The following is a 19,130-nucleotide window of genomic DNA, read 5'->3' as shown; positions in this document are numbered from 1 at the left end:
TCACCATGGAAAGTTCTTTTTAATATTTTTTTGGCTAAACTGAAACTTGATTATGTGTAATTGCTGGAGATCACTCAAAGCTTGCTAACAAGCAACTAGGCAAACATGTACCTTAGGCTGACCCCTTTCCACAGCGACCAGCAGAAACATAGCTTTTTTTCAAAATTGAAAGTGGCTGGAAAAAAGTACACGCTTCGGAGACTGAGACTTCGGAGATTACATTTTAGAAAAAAAAGGAGGTCCAGCAAATATTTCTGACAATTATTTTGTCCGCACGAAAACACCAAAACTGTCCTTAAACGCTTGCGTGAGCATGCCAGCCCAGCAGGGGCAGCATTGGCACCTTTTTTTGATGTCAAAGGCTAATGTTTATAACAGATCTACATACAGTAAGAAGCCGAAGCACATTTTATAATAACAAATATTTTCAGAATACAATTTTTATCCGGGAAAAAACATCTGTGGCATCTAACATCTAACATCTAAAAACATCTAACAACATGTGGCTATCCCGCTATCTCTGAATCACAAAGTTTTTGTACCGTAGTAAACCCAGTCATTAATTGTCAACAACCATGCGCAGTTTAACATTGTGATGTGAACATTTTCAAAAGAAAGCTTTACTCATCCATACAAAAACTGAAATATGACCATCATGGTCAAACTTGATCATACTGGTTGTCTAGTTTCAAGTTTCAGGTTTATTTGTCATTTGCACAACATGTCAGGACATTTATGCATTGAAATGCCTGTGGTGAGGCTCAGGTTGATGTTCTACAGGAGGACAAAACTATATACACACTAAACATATTAAAATAAAGTTATATAAAAATGATATTAATAAATACAAAATACAAAACACACACAAAATACAGAATATATAAAGACAGGAGGGATATGTAGAAATTATTTGATATGTACATTTATGAGACAGGTATGGTCTGAGAGAGAGTGGAGCTAAATATAAATATGTATGTTTATGTCTATTCATGTTGTAGAAAGTGACTTAGTGATGTTGTCCATAGCAGTGATATATATAGTATCAATAATAAAGTGTCCGAGTGCAGTGGTGTTGGTGAAAGGTTCACAGCTTGTTCAGGAACCTGATGGCTTGTGGGTAGAAACTGTTCATTAGCCGGTTTGTTCTGGCCTGGATGCTGCGGTACCTCCTGCCTGATGGCAGTAAGGTGAACAGGCTGTGTGCTGGGTGGCTACAGTCCAACCGGATCTTCTGGATTTAGCTAGTCAGCTTAGTGAGGTTGGTCATGCTTCTATGTTGGTTAAGAGCTACGCTGGTCAACCAGCCTGCCCTGCTGTTTTATTGTTTGTTTGTTTTTTCCAGCAGGACAGGCTCTAATCTTGAGATGCATGCATGTTAGATTAGGGATGGCGCTAACCTCTGCAGGGTGTTCAGTATACAGGATCAGGATTGGGCACCCTCAGAGGCCCTGTGGGGGGTTTTAATTCAGCCGTTGCTGATTTAGTAACAATTCTGTTAGTGCATTATTCATATAGTCTATATATAACAGTGGGAGCATGTAATCATGCTAACATATACCTGATGGATGAAGAACTCTGTGCTAAATCTTAGTTCCTCAATTAGAATCAGGCATACTTGTGTTTTTTTCTGAAAGCATGCTGGAAGACCAGACGCTAGCAAAGAAGGTGGAGCAATGGGGAGGAGTCTGAGAGGCTTTACTTGTGGTCAACGCTTGACCTGCTGCTGATGATGGATGACGTGTGGCTGCTGCGCGCCCCAGATGCTCGCCCCCGACGCATCTCTCCAGTCTTCAGTGGGAGCGCGCAGAGATGTCAGTGGTTGCTCTGAACAGAACTTCTTTTCAGACCTCTCTCAGATCTTCAACCTGGATCTTTTCCTTTTAGCCTCTGCAACCACTCCACTGGTCAGGCTTTAGTGGTTTATATGTGTGAGAGAAGCATGAGAAGAAACTAGTGACATGGATTTGATGAGTGTGGTGGGTCTGGCAGTGCTGATGCTCAGTGTTCCAGCGTTGGGATCCAAACTACTAAGCGGTAAGTTCACGTGTTCACGGTTTCCTCCTCGTCTCAGGATGAGATACATGAGTGTGTAGCTAAATTGGTGTCTTGTGTGTTCTTGAATGGAAATGACAGCGTTTTAATGCAGGCTTGTGGAAAGATAGGAGAACACTGAAGATTTACCCGTTTGGTTTCAACGTACAGCGATGCGTAATTGCGCAGATTTGCGCCAGCGTGCGTAATTTGCAAAAAGTTGCATCCTGTCTACGTATTTCTTTAAACAACTGCAGCCAGGCAATTAGTCTTGTCCTGTGCACCCCTCTGTGAGGGTAGTCGTTTCCCTCTGTGTTTCTTTTAATCATGATGAAAGCGGTTCTTTTTACTTTACTGCCTGTAAACCCGGCTCTGGTGGGTTCCCCTGCGCTGCAGACATTTACGAGCCCAGAGGTAGGTCTTACTCCTACAGTCTCCACTTAACGAGGGAGCGAACTGCATGTTCTTTCTGCTCTGCTATGGTGTAAGCATTTCCATTACTACAACCCCAGTGTCAATTGGCCTGTTGGCCAGTGGTCACCAGCCCTCCTGCTGGAGATCTGCCTTCCAGCAGGTTTCACCTCCAACCCAAATCTAACTCATTTCATTCAGCTAATCAAGGATCTCTGAAAGCTACAGTTAGATGAATCAGGTGTGGTCGGTGGAGCTGAGGCTGTTGGAAGGTAGATCTCCATAATAGGGAATAGGGTTGGTGTCATTTTCAGTCGACCAGTTTAGCTTTTCACTTGCTAAGTTGCCATTAACATTACATAAACCCAGCCAACAAGTCCATTTGGGCAACCTGTGGGTATAAAATATTATAACACATTTTTTTCTCCCACAGGTTATATAAACATACATCTGAGTAAAGGAATAAATGATAGAGGCAATCACTGTAGTTAAGTGGGTAGTTTTATAATGTAAAATACATTAGCATAATTTGAGTCATATTTGTGTAAATTCCTGTAACATCTCTACCATCTCAGTCCACATGCTTCCTCCCCCTCTGTGATGGTTCTGTATCTCTCAGCTCGTCCAGAAAAAATGTGTCCATTAGTGGTGGCTCAAAGTGTGAATTACAGTTTCCAACTGTAGGGGGAGCCCAGGAGCCAAAAATGCCAGTTTTCCATAGTGTTGCTTTAAGCAGTGCTGAGCTGCGTCATCTGCGTTTTATTTAATTTACTGCATTTAAACCCCTGTAGAAAAAAAGTGATGCTACCTCAGGTGGATTCAGTCCCAGTTTCTGCATTTTATAAAAGTGTATGTATCAGCATTGTACATAAAACACACTGGTTATCTGTGGTTACCCACGCTTTCCGTAATGGTGCATCAATAGTACTTATGAAATTGCTTATTGTTAAATATCAGATTAGAACATTTATAGAGACACCTGCTAAATATACCAGAGTAGGCTGTTCTGTGTTACTCACAAATGCTTTTAACACTAAAGCAAATCCTACTTCATAATTGAATGAGCAGAAAATACATTAAAATGTATGGCTTTGCTTAGTTATTATTGAATCTTGTTTGCTGAGTGACATCAAGGATGATTTATGTTCTTCCATTACTAACCAACAGGCCTGTAAAAAGCCGAAAAACCACAGATGTCAAGGAGGGATGGGGAGTAGTTCTTTAAAATGTGTCTCTTTGAGTGATGCCATTAAAAACCACAGCAGAATCTGCTTTCTTAACCACCCCTCCACTGAGCTGAGGAGGAAACAAGCTTCTTTGGAAAAGAAGCATGATCTTGACTGGGACTGTATCTCAAGGCTGAGCTGCTGAGTCAGTGATGCCAGGCAGTGAGGGGCACCTACCAGAACAAACTGAGCCAAGGCTAGCTTAAGCTTTTGTGGGGCAGCCATGGTTTGAAGGTTAGAGAAGTGGCCTTGTGACTGGAATGTGGCTTGGATATCAGAAAGTTATCCAAGTCGGAAAAATTTAAACATACGTTTACACTATGCTGAAGTCAGACAGCCAGAAACATAAGGTATGTTAAATATCATCATTTTTATCAGATGATCATACAAATTATTCAAATATCTAAATACTGCAGAGAGATAATACTGAACAAGCTTTGAGCCAGAAACACAAAATCACTGTGTAATGAAGCCTTTCTGAATCCAACATCTCCAACATAGTATACAGATTTTCTGGGACGTCCAGCTTTAGCCCATATATCTCTTTTATGTATTATGGAAGTCAGCACTATTGAAAATGAGGGCATGACCTTAATGTGTTTACTGATAATTAAATAAATGAACTGGGCCACATTCAACCCATGTAGACCCCACAAAGACATGTTGGCAACACTCTGAACATATGTTGCAAACTTATGTGTTATTCACCTTTTTGCAGGTCTATGTGTGTGCATGTGTACATCATCATCATTATCACACCAATTAAACTATAATTTCTTCTCCAATACTTGGTTAGCAATCTCCATGGCTTAATAAAGGCCCTGTTATTAAACCAGTCCTGCTAGACAAGAATTACACCTTAGTTTGTGCTGTGCCTATTTCAGCATTTCATTCAGTTATCATCCTGTAATGTGGGAGTGTTATGGACTGGTGTAATGCTGTGAGGGAAGGCATGCGTAACCAAGTGTTAGAGAATGTTAGAGAGTGTCGCATGATGCATGCCACCCATTCTTTTGTCTAGAGAGCTTATTACACAACAGATCAGACCTTTAAGATGCCTAAACATAACAAGCACACACCTCTTTCCCATTCCTTGAAAGGCCAGCGCATCTGCAAGCGCGGCACCGACAAGCCCTGCTATAAAATCGCCTACTTCCAGGACAGTCGGCGCAAGGTGAACTTCGAGGAGGCCAACCGAGCCTGCAGGAGCGATGGAGGAGAGCTCCTCAGCATCGAGTCATCTGCTGAACAGAGACTGATCGAGGGCTTTATTCAGGAGCTGAAAGCTTCCGATGGAGACTTCTGGATCGGGCTTCGCAGAGAGCCAAACTATGAAGAGACCAGTGGAGACTGCACGTCTCAGTACTACTGGATGGATGGCAGCAGTTCTAATTTCAGGTCTGGCAAAAAATCTGCTAAAATAATTATTAAAAATATCCCAGTTGGGATCTCTAGTTCATGCAGTGCACTTAATTGCAGTGTCAGTGTTCCTGTTCTTATATTATCCAGCTCAGAACAAGTTTACACTGTGCTATCTATAAAGCAGTACAATAAAGGAACCCTTTTTGGTGCTATACGAAATAACAATTTGCATGCTTAAATGGCTGGTTGCCAGGTTACAGTGTTCTTTAGGTTCTTTAGGTTCTTCATGGTTCTGTATATAACCACAAATCATTAAAAAAAGCCCTATAAAATACTTTTGGCTCAGAATGAATATGAGGAGCCATTTTACCAGGAAAAGAGCCATTTAGGCATTTAAATGATTCATTAATTTGTCCATTTAATCCATTTGATAGACATCTGAATTTTACTTGTACTATTTTTAACTAAAAGAGTCAGATAATATAATAATGTACATCCTTAAGAAAGTGTTTCTTAGTAATTATTTTATTTAGTTTTAAAGACTACAAATCAAAGAACCATTGAGAAATGGCTCTTCTCTTCAAAACAAGAAAAGCTGTGGTCTATGGTCTTAAAAGAACCGTTCAACAAATGGATGGAGTAAAATAACAGAATGTGTAATAGTGTATTTATTATGTGTGTATGTGCAGGAACTGGCATTGGGACGAGCCCTCGTGTGGCTACGAGGTGTGTGTGGTGATGTACCACCAGCCCTCAGCTCCTCCAGGCCTCGGAGGCCTCTATATGTTCCAGTGGAATGACGACAACTGCGAGACCAAGAACAACTTCATCTGCAAGTATACCAAAGGTGAGGGCTGGTCATTTCAGAGATGGGATAGTTAGTATGTTACCAGTCTCAGTGGTGTGGGTTTCCAGTCTGATTGCACATGGATGCCACAAAACCTTAAGCCAGGCGTGAGAGTTTCAAAAACAGCGAATCATAATGTCAGTCTTTTACAGAATCTCTTGCTTGTTAGTCAGGAGGGCGCACACACTACTTGACCAGCCAGAGTTTTACACAAGAAGAAGTCAAATCCTACCATCATCCCCCACCATACAAACAAAGCTAAATCTTTAATTGGAGGAATCATAATCAAATCACATGGAGTTGAAATCGTAAAGCTCTGGTTACTATAAAGGCGCTATCAATACAGAGACCCTCGCACATTTGTCAGTATTCAACAAGCAGCTTCTTCATCACCATGCATACATGTCCATTTTCCCTTTTTTTTAACTCTCTCATTGGCTGTTGCCAGAATCACTCATTCAGTTTACATCACTGACCACGTCACACTACAGGACCGGTAACAATAAAAGAAATTGTGTGCCAATCACATAAGTGAGGCCCCCGGAGCTGGAAAGGAAGGTTAAAGGTTAATTTGCTGGTTGGAACCATGCCTTTTTCTTATGATGATTTTGGGAGATGACTGTAAGAAGGGGGGGGGGTGCATAGAGGGCTTGAGTTCAGAGTTTGGGAGCTTGAGAGCTGTAGTTTCTTTGTGGTAGGAGCCAGTATCCCTTCTGATAAGTGAAGCCAGGACTGATAGATAACAGGTTTAAAAGGGAGGAGACGAGGTGGTGGAGGGTTGTGAAGACTTGTATATCAGATAAAAGTCAGGTACAAAAACACTGGAGTATTCTTTTAAGATTTTGTTGTCACCATAAAATATCAAATTGATAATAAAAAATATAAGATAGCATAGGCCAAGCATAGCAAAGAGATACTATTCTGATGGCCTAAAGATGACACGTTCTTTTGGACATTTTAAGCAAGATTGCTGTTTTATATATTTGTTTGGTGCAATTTTAGATGTAAAAGTTTGGGCACTCCAGGAGATTTAAGCTCTCAGATAACTTTTGCCATGGTCTCAGACCTTAAATAGCTTATAAGGCCAATAGCTTGTTTACAGTCATCATTAGAAAAGGTCGGGTGATGCAAATTTTAAAGCTCTCCTCAAACCATGTTCCAAAAGCAGCAGTCATGGGCTGCTCTGAGTAGATGCCTAGCACTCTGCGAATTAAATTACCCTCAAAGGAGAAGAGGGCAATAAGAAGATGGCAAAGCTTTTTCAGGTAGTGCTTTACTCAGTTTGTAATGTAATTAAGAAATAGCCGTTAACAGGAATGGTGAAGGTCAATTAGAGGTCTTGTAGAACAAGCAAACTTTCAAAGAGAACTGCTTGCAGGAAAGCTACAAAGGCTAGAACACCCCCTTCCCCCAATATCACTGCAAAAGACCTTCAGGGATATTAAGCAGACTCTGCAGTGGTGCAACAGGCTGCACAGATCATCAGAAGATGTTCTTTCCTGTGTCCTCACCACAAAGTTAGAATAGAAACTAATGGCAGCAGAGGTATGTTTAGAGAAAAAAAGGGTGCAGCATTTTATTAAAAGAACACCTCTCCAACTGTTAAGCACAGAGGGGATCGATCATGCTTCAGTCTTTGTGTTGAAGCCTGTGACATGCAGAACATTGCACTCCTAGAGGGAAGAATAGATTCAAGTAAATACCAGCAAATTCTGGAAGCAGTTGAAGAGGAAAAGAAGAGCTTCTGCAACAGGACTGACATTTGCCTTGGGTCCTTTTCTTGTTATTTTAACACTGTAAAAGATGGAAACAATAACAAGCAGTCTTGCTTAGAATTTTAAAGAAATGTGTCACATTTAACTCCATACCTTATGACTTAGAAACCAGGTCAACTTTTAGCCACTTATCTAAAAGACTGCAATGCCAAGGCTTCGAGATTTGCAGGATATCTCTTCAATTCAGAAATCAGAAAATGCCACATTGTGATTTGCCCTCTATATCTCTGTAATGGACTCTCTACTGTATCAATGCACAGAGCACCATTATGCCACCCCCACAAAGAGTGCATTTGGCACTCTTGAGGGGGCGGAACAAAAGGAGCACAGATCCTGACCCCATCCACAAAATATGATATTCATAAGAGATTTAACAGAAGTGAAAAGTTCAAGATAGTGTCATGCACTGATAATTAATGGGATGTTTGTGTTTTTTGTTTGTTTTTAGATCGAGCACCAGTCCCCACCATCGCTGGAAACAGAACACGTGGAGGTAATCTGTTGTAAGAGAAATATTCAAAGCCCCTGTCTACTCATATTCATGAATTTCTTCCAACTATTAGCAATATATGTTGTGCAGAATTTACTAAGAACTGCCAGAGAATATGTTGGTCTTTTTTTGTGGAGATTTTCTTTTTATTATTATTATTTTGTGTAGTTTTTAAGTTGGACAGGGACTAAATTTGGCCTATGTGACATCAAATCAGCCAATCAAAGAACCAATCAGAGTTAGCGAGATTCTTTTTGCTAAGCTTTAAACGTGATGCAGCAATCAGCTTTAATTCCGCTAGTTCGTTTAACCTGATTCTTCAGCAAACAGCGTGTAAAACACAACACCTGTGTTAATCTGCATGTGCTATTTGGTGCTGGTTCAAGCTTCTTTAATCTCTGTGTTCAACATATACTCCTGTGATGTCTTTCCCTCGTTATTTGCTAAAACAGCTTGGACATTTTCTGTTTTGAATGTTGAACACTGCTGTACCCAGAAGGCTGCAGTCAAAGAAATGTCATCCACCTTAAATGGTGCAGACTTTACAAGAGGTAGAAAGTAACTGCAGCACTATTTTAAGGTGGAATCTCAGCCTAATGTTGTGAGATTAGTGCACATGTTCATGTTTATTTCTTTAAAATGATATTTTACAGCATTTTATATCAGTCACATTCAGTGAATACATGAATCAAAGTCATGAAGTCTCACCACGTTATTAAAACATGTAAAAAAGGCTGCTGCCAATTACTCTGTGATCTGATATGCCCTTGCAGTTCTAAGCGGGCGGCAGCTCACAATTTTAAGAGCATTTGACTATAATTGAACTTCATTCAAATCTAAATTGTTATACCATGCTTATTCTGTAGCACATCTTAAAAAAAAAACAGTAGACAGGGGTTTTAAAAAGCCCACCTCCTACATTTGTTTGCATTTAAATTTTCCATACAGTGTTTGTGTTCAAAAATGGTCATATTGGGAAATTGTGTAAGTTTTTTTGTACTGTACTGCTTCTCTATTGAAGCATTGTGGAATACAGTGCATTTCACTACATTATGTAACTTTGGGCACACCTGGTCACATTACATACATGTATTGTTTCATTCAAATTCTACAGATGCCACATTTATGCACATCGTAATGCTTAATTGCTGTTTTTTCTTTTTACTGAATTTAACAAATTGGGAAACAAACACATACCATATGATGTACAAAGGTTATGGGCCATTTTCTTATGCATTTAATATTTAATGTATAATAGATTCAGCAACAAAAAAAATAATAGAAAATATGCAGAAATATGCAAAAAATGACATCTTTAAGTTGAGTAGACGATATGTGAACCTGAAAGTGAAGAAATAAGTCAGAGGTGTCCAAACTATGTGACTGTATCATAACTTAAGCCTGACCAGGACTTACAAATCAGCAGGCAAACAAGGACCCCTAGTGGTAAAATGATTCATTCATGTCAAGAATATGTTGCACATCTGTGACTTGTGCAGCAACAGATGTGTACTTGGCATTAATAATAATGTTTAATCTTCAGATCATGTTTTTTGTATTCCAGATGTTTTCCCAACAGCAAAAGTACCCAAAACCCCTTCAGTCACAGAAAATGATCATGGAATGAGAGTCATTGTTTCAAAACCAACAGGTACAAAACATAGATGTCACATTTCCATTGTTTAACATCAAAATAAAACAAAATACATTTACCAGAGTTCTTATTCAAACTTGCTTAAAATTTGAATAAATGAATGGATTTGTGTAAACAATAACTATTTGACTAGACTTTCGCAATGGAGTATGTACCCATCCTGCTACATGTTAAAAACCAGTATTTCTCAACCGAGGGCCTGGAGGCCCACTGCCCTGCACCTTTTTGGATTTCCCTGCTTCCAACACACCTGATCCAACTAATCAGCTGATTAACAGCTCATTATTGAGTTAAAGTGGGTGTGTTGAAGCAGGAAAAGCACTAAAATGTGCAGGGCAGTGGGCCTTGAGGACCAGGATTGAGAATCACTGTTAGAAACAACAAAGTTTCATTCATTCCTGTTTCATTCTGAATAGAAAAGCTCAATGCTTTGCTTTTTTCCCATCTCTTTTCAGATAATGCTCTCAACATCGCCTACATTGTCCTCCCTACAATACCTTTACTTCTGCTCTTGATAGTCGCAACAGGAGTTTTCTGCTTCAAGCTGTTCACAAAAAGGTATGCCACTATCCTTCTGAATGAGACTAGATCTACTGATTACCGTCTGTTATACAGTATCACATGAAGCTACCAGTGCTGGAAGGCTGAAGGTTAACATGTGCTTACTCAGAATTTACTGCGCCTGGAAGAGAGCTAACTACCAGTTCTATTACATTAGCTAACAGATACCTGCACTGACTGGCATCACTCAGAGTGACGGGGAAGCAGGAGGGCAATCCTACCCACCCAAATAAAAAAAAAAGTTCATTTGTCACATACATAGTCATACATGCCACAACTATCACTGAAATGCTTTGATGCCTGTCCGGTCACATGAAACACTAAGATGAAATAATTAAAGAGAATGTATATAATATAAATATATGTTAAAATGTGTACAGCTTATATTTACTTTTAGTTATTTTTTGTTTATATTTATTTTTATATTATATTTATATTTATTTATACACATATATCAAGCCCTAATTAAAACTATAGAGTGAATTAAATAGCAATTATATAGACTAAATATACACAATATAGAAATATGACTGAACTAACAGCTGGTGTGCAATGTAAGAGATCAGCATGCTTTAGTGTAAAGTGCAAAACGTGCAAAAGTGATTGTGCAACATAATGCTGTGCAATTTGAGCTGTAGATGAATAGAGTAATTCAGATGAATGTCCGGTGTCCTGTATGAAGTGTATGTTTATGAGGTAGTCCTAGTTCAGGCCAGTTTGTGCTTCAGCATCGAATCTATGCCATAACTCACACATTGCCACATATCCTACACTGTACCCTACGGCGTAACTTGATGCACACCTTCCCAGAAATGTAACTAAGCGCTGCGGCAACGCTGACCACAACAACTGTGATTGCTTAGCTTGGTAGCATCGTATTTCCTCCTTCACTAGCACTTTTAAATTCAGTTGGACAAACATAGATCATGATTGTTCGTACACTGATGTAAAATAAATGTTTAGACATGATGAACTAAATCATCAATCTACCTGTATTTCCTCGTCAGTGTCTCTCAGTGGCCAGACAAGCAAAGAAAGTTCAGTGGCCATACAGACTCTCCTCTCCTCTGACGTCTTTTTTTTTTTTTTTGTTGCAGAAATTTTTGTAAAAGTAAACAACAGCTGTTTTGCTCCAGCATAATCCACTCAGTTTTAGTCGCCATTGTTTATAATACGTCAGGAGAGTCAAAACAGTGGCATTAAAAGAACAACCCCTCTCACCAGACTAGTGTTTTGGCTGCAGAGCGACACAGATGCATCAGCGCACTCTGCGTTGACTCAGTGCAGAAGCATAAATCGGCCATTACTGTCCAGAGAGAGTGATGCCGATCATGCTCTCTGGGAGGCCATAGATGGCTGTTGCATCACCAGGAATCGAACTGGCGATCTTCTGATGATGGTGCCAGTAATGACTTCACTTGTAAATTAATATTATAAAATATTTCAGCATGTGAGATTAGGTTGAAAAAAATCTGGAGTATTCCTTTAACACCTGTTGACCAGTTAAATGTTGTATGAGCATGTGTCCGGATACTTTTGAACATACAGTAGCAACTCCAGCTGTGGGTAAATTACTGCCAAATCCGTCCCTGAACTACAGTTCCTCTTTTCACCATTTGCAGAAACAAGGAGCGCACGGAGACTCCTCCAAAGGAGCCTGGCTACTGGCAGTCAGGTGACCGCTGCCCCAGCCCCAGCCCTGATGTCTACAACGTCATCCGGAGGCAGCACGACGCGGACCTTGCCGGCACACGGCCCGACATCAAGAACACCTCCTTCCTGGGCTCGTCTCCAGACACGCCACCCGGAGACTACGACAACCTGGGTGGCCGTGACACAGAGAGCGGCTTCGTCACGCTGGCCAGCACAGAGAGTGGCTTTGTCACCAACGACATCTATGAGACCACCTGCCACGGCCGAGGGAGTCTGAAGTACTACAGGGAGCACGGCTGGCTGGACAATGAACTGTATGGGTACTGAAGGAGATGGCAACGGAGCAGCCGGGCCAAGCCGGACTGTTTGTAGATCTATGGACGAGCCAGCTGATGCCTTTATGCTTTGGGGTTCCTCATTTCTTCGTGTATGCTTGGTCTTTTTGGAATCTGGACAGGCTACCACATGATGGATTTTGACAATAATGTAGTAAAAACAGCTCACTCAGATGCACACAGTAGGATTTTCAAATTAGTTTCCGAACGGCAACCCAAGGGGCCCAGGCACTTCGATGGATTAAGCTCAGCAGGCACAGGACAAAGTGTGTTCTCTTGCATTCGCATGCAATCAAAGACCATAAAACATAAAAAACTGCATAGAACTGTCATGAGACCCGAACCTATGAAAAGAGTTGCTCAAGATGTTTTTATTAATCCTCCTAAATGACTGCTTGAGCAAACAGGCCTTTGTTGCTAAAAATCTATCTTTTGTAAAAGACTTTTTATGCGTATACATCACCGAATACAGGGACATGTACTTTTTAAGGGAAATCTCATGTTCCCAGGCTGATGCTAAAACAGAATAATCACCATCTTTACTAGTGGTGCCTAGTCACTGTTCAGTTTAAGGGTTTAAAGAAGACCTTTCTTGGAACAGTTCAGTCAGAATTTCTACATAATTCAGTCACTGTGCTGTAAACAACATAATTCAGAAGGGTTTAGTGTGAAATTGTTTGTTTTACGATATCTTTTGACTCAAATTCACTGTCTGATGCCCAAAACAATTTGTTATGCTTCTTATGGGATGGGCCTTTGGCCTACAAGTGGCATAAAATTCATTGTGGATGGTGGCGGGGTAAATGCAGGGTGTTTTAAAGAAAAATAGCACCGTTTTATCATCAGCATTACATGCAAAGGCTGTCTGATGATTTTAGGTTGTGAATAAAATGGCTATATTTGCATCGCAGGCATTGTGACCCCTCCACAGTAAAGAAATATTCAGTCAGTGAGTTTCTATACCTATAAAGAACCATTTCACACCAAACCTTTCTGATTGACACTGTTTACGTTTAAAGAACTGAATTATGCAGAAATGTAAAAAAACAAACAAAAAAAAAACACTGAGGCTAAGACGTTGTGGATGAGGTAGAATATGGTGGTTCTGTATGTGCTTGCCTCCTCCTCGTTGTTGGGTTTGCATGGCCCTGTTAATACTGCAAATGAGATCTTCTAACAATGTCTTGTAGACTGTTTGCCTGAGAAACGACTCAAATATCCCAGCTATTCTCTGCATTTACTTTCAGAAACGTATGAATGTGGTGTGTGCTCGTGCTAATGAAATCCATTAATAAAAGAGACTCACGAAAGTAACGTTATGCTAGATATTTTACCACCTCATGACTTGAACATCACACAGTCCATATGATGAACCACTGTGGACTGGGTGGGGTAGTACACAGCACATGCCGGCAGGTGTCGCTGCGGGACGCAGTTCACTCATTGGAAAGGCTGTGGCAGACTCGCAGCGGCACGCGCATGCATAACACAGGAGCGCTGTAAGGCTGTCACTGTAACGCAGAAGTACGCGCAAAGTGGCGGACGTTACCCGGGACCGTCAATGGTCCTTTAATGGCCGCCTTTAGACGGTACATGAGCTGAACCGGCGTAGTTTGGGATTCATATTTGGGACGCGAACGACGAACAGCCGCGCTGGACAAACAGCACACGGTCAGCTGCTGACTGACGCATGTGAGGCGGATAAGGTTGTCTTGGTTACTAACCGCTCGCGGACCGTGTGGACACGCCCCCCTCCCTTTTTTCCCGCCGTCTCTCACAAATAAATAAATAAATAAATAAATAAATAAATAAATAAATAATGATATAAATAAATAAATCCAGTCGGCGCTGACGTCAACGCACGTTGCGCGCCAACCTCGCGCCGAAGCCGTTAGAGGCGGTGATGAGGATGAGGATGAAGAGGGTGAAGATGGTGATGAAGAGGATGTCTGAAGCGATATGGAAACAGAAGGAACGAACAGCGGCGGCGACGCGACCGGGTCCGGAGCTAGGCGGAGCTAGGCTGGCAGCGCCAGTGTTTTGAACTTTCAGCCGGGGCATGTGAAGCGTGGTTCGGTTAGAAGGAGTGAGAGAGGCCGTCCTCCTCCCTCCCTCTCTCTCTCTCTCTCTCTCTTTCTCCCTGCCTCTCTCTCCCCCGCCCTTCGGTTTGTGGAAAGCACACAGGTGTATGAGCCCCTAAGCACTCGGCTAACTCACTGACTCTCAGCTGAAAGGGCCACCGGGAGGAGAGCCACGGCCATGGCCGAGCCGGCCGAGCCGAAAGCCGGTCAGCGGGCGCCGGTCCGCGTTGGATTTTATGACATAGAGCGGACTCTGGGCAAAGGCAACTTCGCCGTGGTGAAACTGGCCAAGCACCGAATCACCAAGTCTGAGGTAAGGGGACGGCCGCCGGCTGTCCACGCTTTCTGACCGACCGACCGACTGGAGGGAGTTCCGGCGGCGTTCGCTAGCGCGGTCTCAAACTTCTGGCGGTGTGCTTTTGGGCAGCTGAAGTGACCAACACACTCGACCAGCGACCAGCATTAGCGATATTTAGTTATTGCATTAGGGGCTGTTTCTTTAGCTGGAACAACGCAGAAGTGCACCAGCCATAAGTCTGGTCAGCCGTTGGCTGCTAACATTCAAGTTTACCTCACGGTTATTTGACATGGAGCCCTTATTTGATAGGTGTCGATGGTATTGCTGCATAAACGGCTCCCTCAGTTTAGAGAGGGCGCTTTAGTCAGACTGGGGAAACTTTTTTTTAATGAAGGAAACGATGTATTAATATTTTACGTATACTGTAGGGCCACCGCAATTTGCAGCAAATACGTGCACCAACATAAAGTCATAAAGTGGGCAGCTTGCCACCAACAGCAAGGTTCACCTTTGCCTTTGCGAAGTTTTAGGCTGGCAGGCAGGCAGGCAGTGCAGCCCAGCCCACAAGCCAACGCGTGGTCAAAGAAGAAGCGAGCAAGTCGTGCAAGCCCCCCCAAAACATGCCACAGTGTGTTAGCTAATGTGCCGTGCAGGTGAGGTGTGTGTGTGTGTGTGTGTGTGTGTGCTGTGCAGGAATGTTCTTCATACCTGCTGGCATGTGAGACCACTGCTGTGCTCACTGCCATGACGTCAGCGTGTTTGTCTTCAGGGGGAACTCTTCATGTTTCTCTGCTCCTGTTTCTGCGGGGAGCTGCTGCTCTCCTGCAACCTGCACAGCTCACATTTTTTTAATGTCACAAAGCTTAACATGTGGAGCCCCGACAGGCCTTTGCATACCTTTGCAACATTGTTGCATAATCCATTTTTTGTTATCATATTATGTAATGACACAATGGACCTGGGTGGCTAAAGGGAGTCCAGTGAGCCCTCTATTTGCTTTACACGCCAGTGCACTTATTAAAAAAAAAAAAAGAAATGTCTGCAGTGCCCAACTGGCCAATAACTTTTGGCATCAACACGCAGGTGGCCATAAAGATCATTGACAAGACTCAGCTCGATGCTGCCAACTTGGAGAAGATCTACAGGGAAGTGGAGATCATGAAGCTGCTGGACCATCCTCACATTATCAAGCTGTACCAGGTGCGTCAGGGTTGCCAGTCATCTCCGTTCAAATCCTCTTAATTCTCTCAGAGGGGAGAAGATAGACTGCAGCCTCTGGGTTTACATTTTGGCATTAAATTGATGTTCATTTTAGGGTTTCTTACACCACATTCTTAAAAATAACTTTAAAAATCTGAGCATTGCCATAGAAGGACCACAGAAGAAATGCGTTTTTAAAAAAGATGTGTAAGTGTGAAAAACCTTACACGCTTGACGCAAAGGTTCTTTACTAATTTAATGTTCTTCACACACACAGTTCTGTTGCAAACATGGTTCTTTATAGAAGCAGTCGAAACAACTTTTTATTTCATTTTATTTGAGTAAAAATGAAAGAATAAATCATTTATTACTGAAATAATCACAAATAATCAGTAGGATTTTACATCCTAAATGTAACATAGCCTATTTATTCCCAATAAGCTAAAAATAAAATCCACAGACTCTTTATTTCTGGTAACCTATACTTGCACTCCAAATCACACTTCTGTATTCTAAGCACTACCTGAATAAAGGTGATTAATTTTTACACTGTACATATTGGGTGTGGTTCGGGATGTTCTGATCCAGTTTTTTTTTGCCTCCCAATCCGAGTGTTTTAATGCTAAGTATGGGATAAACCCGATCCAGTTTTTGTGTTTCTATGAATCATACAACCGCACGGTTTAGGTAAGACACTTCTAATTAATACAGAGCATTTCTGTAATATTTTAGTTTCTGAGCATTTAAGGGGAAAGACGTGGACGTCAGTGATAAAAAGAGAGGGCTAGAACTGGATCAGGCTTAAACTAGCCAACACCCGGTCCGTTAAAATATGCTGCGATAGAACCCGATCCCGGTCCACTGAAATGGATCGAGACATCCCTAAGTGTGTTAGTATGTGCTTTGGGACTTTTTGTTCATGTGATTGGTTGTTTTGTAACTATTTAGAATGAGCTTATTAGTTTGTGTTTCTTTCATACTATTTATATTTGGTAATCATTAAACAATTTCTTTCACTTTTAGATACCATTCATTCTGTAAACCATCAGTATATGTAAGGAAACTGCATTTATTTAAAAAACTGCACATTTACATATATTGGGAAACAATAAATGCAATAAGGAGAGAAATTGTATTGAAAAAACATTTAAAATGGTAAAATAACAAAACTAGTAATAGTAAGAATAGTATAATTTTAGAGTATTTACAATTTAAATAAAATAAAACTTAAAATGAGAAAATGAAATACCATATATTAATTCTTTTAAATTAAACAGGGATAAGAAAGTAGATAAGTAAAGCAGTATCTATATGGTAAAAGTCAATAATAGATGATGAAAGATACATTTATGATAATAACTAAAATATACCAAAATTGTTCCCAGAAAAATGTATAAAATTATAAAAACTCCCCAGTTCACTTAAGAAAATGTCTTTTAGCTAGGTTTCCTGAAGGGGAAATGGCTAGCATGTGCTTCCGCCAAGTAACATGCCAACCTTTTTTTATTATTATTTTTTAAATCAAAAACAAAAAACTGCCTCTAACAGCTGACCACACTTGGAGGAGAACATTCACTGTCAGTTCAGTTAAATGTACATGCTGGCTGTTTATTTCTGAAGACAGTGGCCATTTTTTGGTAGACAAACTCACTAGACATCATCAGTCAGTGATCTTAATACTCAACATTGTGACCTTGCTCAGATTGCATTTTCAGCCAAGACATGAATGAAAAGCTACTCTCTCCCACACCAAATCACACTGTGACCTGAGCTTGTGCTGCCATGGAGTCTTCACCATTAGTCATAATCACCTCCAGCGTCCCCTGTGGGAGTTCAAACTCCCACAGGGAGGATCCCAGGAAGCTGAGGACCAGAGTGAGGCCTGAATCCAGTTGTTGTGGCTATGTGCTTATAGGGTTAGCTTTGTTCCGTTATGTAAGGTTTTTTTAGGTCGCCTGGGGCTGGGATGCTGTGAGTAGCAACAGCAGTCTGCCACTGTTACACAACAACAGCAGCAGCGGGCAGCGGCGGTCCAGAGCTGACCTTCGCTCAAGCTTCGTTGGGCTGTCATTCAGTCAGTTACCCCACGCTTTAATCGAAAGCTGAGATTTCACAAAATGTTCGCTGCCACTGCGCTACAGACTCTGCGGCTACAGATAAAGATCACCTGTAGCTTTTTGAAGCCTGTTGCTAAGAGGCTTATGATGGGTTCAAGGATTATATGGACAATTTGTAACAGGTTTAATGCAATTCCTATTCTCACAGCCCTTTCCGTTCAAAGTGGATACATAATACAGTTATGAGAGTGCTGCCGAGGGTGCTGAAGTACAGTTGTAGACAAAAGTTTACATACACTTATCTCATGAATGTCATGGAAATATCAGGCTTTCAGTGAATAATAGTGGCAGGTTCTGAAATCAGCACAGTGAAAAGTTTACAAACATTACCTCGTGACATTCGTGCCTATGCTGATTGTATGTAAACTTCCAACCACAGCTGTATAATGTACAGAACAGTAATAATACCACAAGCTGTCCAGCAAAATCACCTCTTCAGTTCTGAATCCAAAAAGAAACCAGCTGTGGAATAGCATCTCTATCGTGATATTATTTTTGCCACTACAGTAAATTATTACCTGCTTTCTCAGACTTCTAAGGCAGCAATTTTGGTGCAGCAAGATCGACAAGTGGTATCATCATCGCTGTTCTGGTGGGGATTTGTGCTCTTTTAATCCTGCCATTTTCTGAGTCATTTTTTGTATTTTTCTTTCCACTGAAATTTTCTTCAGTGTGTGAAATGCTGTCTCCATTAAAGCCAACACTGCTCCATTTTAATGGGACACATAATGGTGGGTCGTTGATGGTTTACACTTTGGAACTCCTGCTTTCTTGATGTTTGATGCTAATCAGTTTGGCATCTTCTGCATTAAACCTGTTCATATGTCTTTTTTTTTCTTCATTCAGGTCATGGAAACCAAGAACATGCTCTACTTGGTCACTGAGTATGCCAAAAATGGGGAGATCTTCGGTGAGTGCCAATCTTTTCCTTTGCATACATGCGTATCTTTTCCAGGTCAGGATTTGTAGGAGGAATGTGTATTTTTTGCTATTCACATTCTTAAATGATAAATCCCTGCAAGGATATTAATCAAAAACAACAACACTGGATATATTGCGCACCGTTAGTTTAAGAGATAGTCTGAACCT

The 19,130-nt window shown here is 41.2% G+C and overlaps 2 protein-coding genes across 2 annotated transcripts in view; both read left to right on the top strand.

Moving 5' to 3' along the window:
- The first annotated feature begins 1,806 nt into the window (after nt 1-1,806).
- layna (layilin a) lies at nt 1,807-13,610 on the top strand. The gene is made up of 7 exons (XM_072693730.1): nt 1,807-2,034; nt 4,769-5,066; nt 5,720-5,877; nt 8,101-8,145; nt 9,707-9,793; nt 10,252-10,354; nt 11,980-13,610. Exons 1-7 carry the CDS (start codon nt 1,959-1,961, stop codon nt 12,335-12,337), a joined length of 1,125 nt encoding a protein of 374 aa, XP_072549831.1. The 5' UTR covers nt 1,807-1,958; the 3' UTR covers nt 12,338-13,610.
- A 654-nt stretch (nt 13,611-14,264) lies between these two features.
- The window catches only part of sik2a (salt-inducible kinase 2a), a 30,945-nt gene continuing 26,079 nt past the window's right edge, over nt 14,265-19,130 (top strand). Inside the window, exons 1-3 of the mRNA XM_072674364.1 lie at nt 14,265-14,739; nt 15,808-15,924; nt 18,888-18,951. Coding sequence (XP_072530465.1) covers nt 14,605-14,739; nt 15,808-15,924; nt 18,888-18,951 — 316 coding nt within the window. The 5' untranslated portion in view covers nt 14,265-14,604. The remainder of the gene's footprint in view (nt 14,740-15,807; nt 15,925-18,887; nt 18,952-19,130) is intronic.

Source organism: Salminus brasiliensis, chromosome 1 (assembly GCF_030463535.1).
Source record: "Salminus brasiliensis chromosome 1, fSalBra1.hap2, whole genome shotgun sequence".
Classification (NCBI taxonomy): domain Eukaryota; kingdom Metazoa; phylum Chordata; class Actinopteri; order Characiformes; family Bryconidae; genus Salminus; species Salminus brasiliensis.
Note: the sequence above shows the minus strand (reverse complement) of the source record. Positions and strands in the feature narration are given on the sequence as shown.